A 7830-nucleotide genomic window follows, 5' to 3' on the forward strand; every position below is an offset into this window, starting at 1 on the left:
CTCTGGGTGGTCCCTGCGCACGAGGCACCATTCATTCAGTCAGTCGGTCGCCAGCTACCCGTGAGGACCTAACCTTTCGCTGTACCAATTGACAAAACATTTGACTTCCCGACTGACATTTGTTTTACTTTCGCTAGCTACCCGCGAGGACTTACTAACCTACTCCAACTGACAAAACATCGTGAGGACAACGCCTGGCCGGACCACTTGACCCGTGACCTAGTGAGACCAGCACGTCGCCAAGCTCAGTCTCCCGTGCGCTACCCGCGAGGACTTACTAACCTACTCCAACTGACAAAACATCGTGAGGACAACGCCTGGCCGGAGCACTTGACCGTGACCTAGTGAGACCAGCACGTCGCCAAGCTCAGTCTCCCGTGCGGTGAGTTTTGTTCGTTGACATATCAACATGGACGACGGTCTTAGATCCGTCCTCGTTTCGGGTCACTCTTTTGTCAAGCGGTTAGAAAGATTTATCTCTTCCCGTACCACCACGCAAACCGGCCGCGCGGTTTCACGAGACTTCTGGCTGTCCCGGGCCTGTGTCGAGTTTTACGGTCTCCCCGGCTGTAACATCCCTCGCTATCGCGCCCGTATTCTACCGTACATTCAGGCTTTTTCCAAGTGACATTATATATATCGAGTTAGGGGTAGTCGATTTGTGCAACCCCAACCTATCACCTGAATTAATCGCTCGAAATCTTGCCAGCCTTGCCTTTTCCCTACAAAACATCCCAGCCGTTCAATCTGTCATACTGGGGGCTCCAATCTGGCGTCTCCATAATCCACCCAACATGTCTGACTTTCCTCAGCGCCTCCACAAATTCACGGAGGCGCTGAAGGAACTCGTACACAGTTATCACAAGGTCACAGTATGGGACCACAGACGTCTGTGGAGACACAACCCAAACTACTTTGCCCCTGACGGCCTACATTTGTCCGATCTGGGAAATCTCCAGTATTACAAGAGCGTGCGCGGGGCTGTAGACCGCCACCTAAAGCACATTTAAATTAAAACGTGTTCGCTTGTCCCTTGTGGACCCCTTTCCTTTCTCATTCCGGCACAATTTGTGCCCGATTGGCTGGTTTCCCCGTTTCGTTCGCACACGCACTGGTCTTGGTTTCTTTCACGCAGTTAGGCGTGTTTTGGCCGGGTTGTTGACATGAGACACATGTTAATATATTTGAGACAATCTCTATCCTACATCATGCCTCGCACGTGTTGATGCTATGGTTTGTGATGCAACAGAATAAAAGGTTGCATATCTCGCCAAACAAGAAATGTCTCTTCTGTTTATTGTGTTTGATCCTCCCTAGTTAAACTGACTGTCATTCCGTGAGTTTGGAAGCAAAAGGCCTTTTGCCCTGCAAAATAGGGTTTTTGCTGTAAAACGGAAGGGAGGGTATTCTGAGTATTCCCCTGTACGTCCGTCGCGACAGTTGCCATAGCAACAAACCTATCTGTCTGGCTGACCACCTCTGGGTGGTCCCTGCGCACGAGGCACCATTCATTCAGTCAGTCGGTCGCCAGCTACCCGTGAGGACCTAACCTTTCGCTGTACCAATTGACAAAACATTTGACTTCCGCCCCCCTCGCCGTTTTCCAACCAAATTGATCGCCCTAGCCCAACATCTAACCGCACAACACTTGTCCTCTGGCGAGCCCGTTGGTTTACAACACAAAAAATGCCATGTATCTCCACGGCTGCTCGGTTTGCCAATATGGCGGCCAGACTGCACCTTTTTGTCCGCTATATCGGACGCCTTATGTCACATTTGCTACAGGTCCGTATTGTATGTTGTAACCTTTCTGTCCGCTCAATTGGCTGGTAGCGGTCAGAGATTGTTTACACGTGGTGTCTGTTATACTTGGCAGACCCGTGTAACGTGTTACGGTGCTTCCTATTGAAGCCCGTATTGTTTACTGTTACTTTTCTGTCCGCTCGATTGGCTGGTAGCGGTCAGAGATTGTTTACACGTGGTGTCTGTTATACTTGGCAGACCCGTGTAACGTGTTACGGTGCTTCCTATTGAAGCCCGTATTGTTTACTGTTACTTTTCTGTCCGCTCGATTGGCTGGTAGCGGTCAGAGATTGTTTACACGTGGTGTCTGTTATACTTGGCAGACCCGTGTAAGATGTTACGGTGCTTCCTATTGAAGCCCGTATTGTTTACTGTCGTTACCTTTCTGTCCGCTCGTTTCGCTGGTAGCGGTCAGTGTTTATTTACACACTTTGGCGGTGTTTTTATTTACACACCCCGCCAGTTATACTGGCAAACGTGGTTTACGCTACATACGCACACTGTAACCTTCTGACCGCCCAATAATTTATTCTAACCTTCTGGGCCTCTCATTGGGTTCAGAGCGGGCAGTTTGGATCCGTGCTTCCGTGCAATACACATCGGCCCTCTGCACGGGAATCACACCTTCATAAATTAACGTGCTCGCCCGCCCGTTCTGGGCCTCCATCTTTCATATGTCAATGAGAGCCCTCCCCTTGATATTTCTTAGTAAAAATCTTGTACCTTGTTGTAACGGCTCCACCTTTGCGGTGACATGATCCCGCCTGTTCAGTATGTAACCAAAGTTCATGTTTTCCTAATCCGCCTTCTTCTCTTGTTTGTTTGTTTGAGACCTAGCAATGCCCGTCACCCGCTCCGGAAGCCAACAGGGCCGGGGACGAGGTGGCAGAGCCCTAGGACGGGGCGGACCGACCCAACGAGGCGGACGGGGCGGCAGGGGACGTGGCGGCCCGACAACCGACCAGCCCGAAGACATTGTTAACCTGCGGACTGAGCTCCAGCGGCTCCAGGCGGCGAACGAGCTGCTCTCCAAAGAACTGGAGTCCAGACCTCCTGCTCCACAGGGCGCCCCCACGCTGCCAACAACTACCCAGTTCGGCCCCACACCGCCGGCACTTCCGCCTGCCCAGCTGGATGGCCCCGCCAATGCTCTGGCCGGAGCCATTCTAGGTAACCCCACACACCCTGCTCAGACTGTCAACACTAACCCCACAGGTCCCGTCACGTCCGTCTTGCCTAACCCAACAGGCCCTACCCCGCCCGTCTTGCCTAACCCCACACCCCCCGCCCCGCCCGTCTTGCCTAACCCCAACCCGACAGACCCCCCGACCCTCGCGGCCAACACCTCACGCCTAGGCGCACACGTCCCTCTTGACAATGGCGTCTCCGCTGCCCTAAAAGATAAAATCTGGCGCGATGTTTTCATCGACTTAAAGCAGCTGCTCCCGTCAGCGTCAACTGACACGCGTGCCTTGTACACTGTCGCTCTCTCCGACACCGACGGGCCGCCCACCTTAACCCTTGCCAACCGCACTGTGAGTTCCAAACAGCCCCTTTCTCTTGACCGCTGGCTTGACGCCTTCGCAATCTTTCACTACATCTACCTCCAACGTCACCCTTCCAGCAGCTCTCAGCTTATCTCGTACCAGTCGCTAGTCCGGTCCCTTGCGGCTAAAGGCGCGGACTGGCAGACGTATGATACACAATTCCGCCAGTACCGGCAGGCCTTCCCCGCTGCCCCATGGGATACTCCCCAAATGCAGTTGTACGTCAATGCCCTGACCGGGTCTAAGCCTTCCACTGTCCCACTTACTTCCCGCCGTACCCAATCACAATCAACCCCCAAACAAGTGCCAAAAGGGTACTGTTTTCGCCATCACAACTCCAACACACAGTGCCTCCAGGTCAAATGCCAATTCGACCACTCCTGCTACAAATGCTCCAAACCCCACAAGGCCTTCCTCTGCGATCAGAAGTCCGCCCCCAGCACTTCCCACTCCCGTCCGCGCTAGTGCCCTTCACCGTTACCTTCACGGATACCCTGAGAGTGATAAACAATATGTCATAAAGGGTTTCACGTCTGGTTTCCCGTTAGAATATTTTGGTCCTAGATACGTCACAGCTCTGTCATTGCCACAACAAAGCGGCAGCCCATACAATCCCGTTATTTCCGAAAAACTCCAGCAGGAACTACAATCGGGGCGTATCGCCGGGCCTTTTAAGTTCCCTCCCTTTCACAACCTGTTCCTTTCCCCACTCTATGCAGTACCGAAAAAGACCCCGGGTAAATTCCGCCTAATTCACGATCTTTCCTCCCCCCCCGGCGCGTCGGTCAACGACGGCATTCCCCGTGAGCTTTCGTCTGTCACATATTCATCCATAGATACGGCTATTAAACATATCAAGACCTTAGGGCCTGGATGCTATCTTGCCAAGACAGATATTCAATCGGCATTCCGCCTTATTCCCGTGCATCCAGATGATCACCATCTTCTTGGTTTCACCTATAATGGCGAGTTTTACTACGACAGGTGCTTACCAATGGGGTCAAGTATCAGCTGTGCAATATTTGAAAGTCTGAGCACTGCTTTAGAGTGGATCTGTCGAAAGAAACTAAACATTCCTTTCCCGACACACATATTAGACGACTTCCTCTTCGCTAATCGGTCCTATCACCTCTGCGACCGTGACCTGTCGGCCTTTTCCAACATGTGTGTGGAGGTCGGCATCCCATTGGCTGACGAAAAAACCTTTTCACCAGATACAGTCATGACTTTTCTTGGTATTGAACTGGACACAATAGCCATGGAGGCCAGAATACCTCCAGACAAGCTACATAAATGCAGAGATCAACTATTCGCCTTCCTTTCAGCCTCATCAGCCACCCTCAAACAAATCCAGTCCCTTATTGGCCTACTGAACCATGTTTGCCAAGTAGTTCTCCCAGGCCGAGCTTTCCTAAGACGTCTGATTGACCTAACCAAGTCACAGTCCTCTTCTAAAACACTCATACACATCTCTGACAGTGTTCGCCAGGATTTACGCATGTGGCACGACTTTCTGACTTCATTCAATGGTAAATCCTTCTTCTTAGAAGATAGTTTCACATTTGACTCAACGCTTCACCTATTTACGGATGCAGCGGCCTCGCTGGGTTTTGGGGCAGTCTTCCAAACGGCCTGGGTCTACGGCGCTTGGCCTCCCTCCTTCAACAACATTAACATAACCATCCTCGAATTTTACCCCATTGTACTATCTCTACATATTTGGGGACGCCTCTGGACAAACAAACGAATTCTTTTCCACACCGACAACGAGGCTCTCGTCCACGTGATCAACAAACAAACGTCCCGAAACCCAGCGATTATGCCTCTGCTCCGCCATTTTGTACTCATATGCCTGGAACATAATGTCCTCTGCCGTGCAACCCATATCCCTGGTAAAGACAATGTCATGGCAGATCTTCTATCTCGCTTACAGATCGCCCACTTCCGCCACACATTCCCTCACATGGAGCCATGCCCAATTCCGGTACCCTCCCATCTACAGCCGTCGTCCTTAATAAGGTTGCCAACGACCTCTTAATGACCTCTCTCGCCCCTTCCACCTTACGGGCTTATCGCTCTGCCTGGCAGCAGCTGCGTCAATTCACCTTTCAACTAGTCGGTCGGGACTTGACCATGCCCCCCATATCAGTCCCCCTGCTATCTCAGTTTATTGCGTCACTACACCAAAGACAGATAGCACCTGCATCCATCTCCTCTAAACTATCTGCCATCAGCTTCATCCACAAACTTTTTGATTTACCGGATCCTACCCAGTCATTTGTTATCCAAAAACTGATGCAGGCTATCCGGAAGTTCCGTGTCCCAGACGATCGACTCCCCATCTCCCCGTTCATACTCAAATCATTGGTAGACTCGCTACAGAACACAACCGCCACGCATTATGATCAAGCTTTATTCAAGGCCATGTACTTGTTCACTTATTACTCCATGGCCCGTATTGGCGAAGTCGCCGTCACCTCTGGCCCGCAGCACACGTTGCAGCTCTCCAACATTTCCTTATTCCCGTCCCGTCAAACATCCGGGCCCTCCATCATCGCCACCTTTCAATCCTTCAAACACAACAGTTCTGGCCGCCCGTCCTCAATTTCTATTCAGTCACAACCAGGAAGCCGGTACTGCCCGGTAGCCAGTCTACAGGACTACCTGAAGCTGAGGGGGAACTGTGCGGGATGCCTTTTCCTCCGCAGCAACGGGCGTCCTGTCTCCGCGGACCTTTTCGCTCGAACCCTCAAAACTAGCCTAGAACATCTCGGCCTAGACACCCACAAAATCACCCCCCATTCCTTTCGAATAGGCGCTGCAACCTGGGCTGCAATGCAAGGGGTGCCCGACTCCCTTCTCAGGTCCTTAGGCAGATGGTCGTCAGATGCATTCAAACACTATATTCGCCTCTAACCAATCCTGACTCAAAGTTTCCCGAAGGTTGCTGGCGGGTGCCCTTCCTTCTACTAACACATGTAACCAACCATAACTAAGAGGTTATGAGCTTCTATTGTATGGACACGTACGATTACTATTGCACTATTTTGAGACCAGCGTTTACCGCACGCAGCAATGTACCATAGATCCTACCCTGTAATGTACCCGATTGTTACTTATTGCACCTACCCTTTATTCGATGTTATTCATCTTATGTGGACAAGATCACCCGTTGGTGTCTAGCGTTTGTATCATACTCTGTATCTTATACCCAATGTATAAAACCATCCTACTCTGTGTCTTATATCAATGTAGACAACAGGACCACCCGTTGGTGGCTAGCGTTTTGAATCCTACGCTATATATTATACCCATTGTAGAACCAAATCACCCATTGGTGACTAGCGCTTGTATCATTCTCTGCATCTTATACCCAATGTATAAAACCATCCTACTCTGTGTCTTATACCAATGTAGACAACAGGACCACCCGTTGGTGGCTAGCGTTTTGAATCCTACTCTATATCTTATACCCGATGTAGAACCAAATCATCCGTTGGTGACTAGCGTTCGTATCCTACTCTATATCTTATACCCAATGTAGAACCAAATCACCCGTTGGTGACTAGCGTTTGTATTCTACTCTATATTTTAGAACCAAATCACCCGTTGGTGACGTTGTATCCTACTCTATACCTTATACCAATGTAGAACCAAATCGCCCTTGTATCCTACTAAGGAACAAGATAACGAGTTGGTGACTCTCTTTTGTAACCCATACTGTAGTGTTCCTACGATGATTGCCACATGTACGCACCTTTTATGTTATGCGATTCCCTCTTCTGTAAGAGTCATTGGATGTGTTTTGCAAGTTTTGGTCTCCACTACTTCCGTGAGGCCGGGTTGTTGACATGAGACACATGTTAATATATTTGAGACAATCTCTATCCTACATCATGCCTCGCACGTGTTGATGCTATGGTTTGTGATGCAACAGAATAAAAGGTTGCATATCTCGCCAAACAAGAAATGTCTCTTCTGTTTATTGTGTTTGATCCTCCCTAGTTAAACTGACTGTCATTCCGTGAGTTTGGAAGCAAAAGGCCTTTTGCCCTGCAAAAAAAATTTGGTCGGTTTTTTTCGTGCAAAACCTATGATTTAGAGCCTGAAACGCGTTATACAGGCGAATTTTAACAAAGTCGCTATTTCTTTTGGAAATGGTCGGAAAAAATTTTCTTGCATTCCTAACGTCCCTCTGAGGTGTTAGAAGTGCAAGAAAAATACTCCCGACCTTTTAAAAAAAATTTCCGCACATTATACGTATCAAAAAAAATTTGGTCGGTTTTTTTCGTGCAAAACCTATGATTTAGAGCCTGAAACGCGTTATACAGGCGAATTTTAACAAAGTCGCTATTTCTTTTGGAAATGGTCGGAAAAAATTTTCTTGCATTCCTAACGTCCCTCTGAGGTGTTAGAAGTGCAAGAAAAATACTCCCGACCTTTTAAAAAATTTCCGCACATTATACGTATAAAAAAAATT

General features: G+C 49.4%; 1 protein-coding gene across 2 annotated transcripts; it reads left to right on the top strand.

The window, feature by feature from the left end:
• The first annotated feature begins 26 nt into the window (after positions 1–26).
• Positions 27–7389, top strand: LOC109461637. Of its 2 annotated transcripts, none has more exons than XM_019758017.1 (3): positions 27–382; positions 2635–2973; positions 5284–7389. In XM_019758017.1, exons 2-3 carry the CDS (start codon positions 2643–2645, stop codon positions 6264–6266), a joined length of 1314 nt encoding a protein of 437 aa, XP_019613576.1. In that variant the 5' UTR covers positions 27–382; positions 2635–2642; the 3' UTR covers positions 6267–7389. The 2 variants fall into 2 exon arrangements, with proteins under 2 accessions (XP_019613576.1, XP_019613577.1); XM_019758018.1 differs by having other exon boundaries at positions 2641–2973.
• Positions 7390–7830: the final 441 nt, after the last annotated feature.

Source organism: Branchiostoma belcheri, unplaced genomic scaffold (genome assembly GCF_001625305.1).
Source record: "Branchiostoma belcheri isolate BF01 breed outbred unplaced genomic scaffold, Haploidv18h27 scaffold940, whole genome shotgun sequence".
In the NCBI taxonomy this organism is placed as follows: domain Eukaryota; kingdom Metazoa; phylum Chordata; class Leptocardii; order Amphioxiformes; family Branchiostomatidae; genus Branchiostoma; species Branchiostoma belcheri.

What these genes read in the sequence shown, in the direction of transcription:
- LOC109461637 (XM_019758017.1), top strand. Translation starts at nt 2,643, where the DNA reads ATGCCCGTCACCCGCTCCGGAAGCCAACAGGGCCGGGGACGAGGTGGC. An exon ending in TCTGGCCGGAGCCATTCTAG is followed by an intron (nt 2,974 to 5,283) that starts GTAACCCCACAC and finishes TCTCGCTTACAG; the next exon opens with ATCGCCCACTTCCGCCACAC.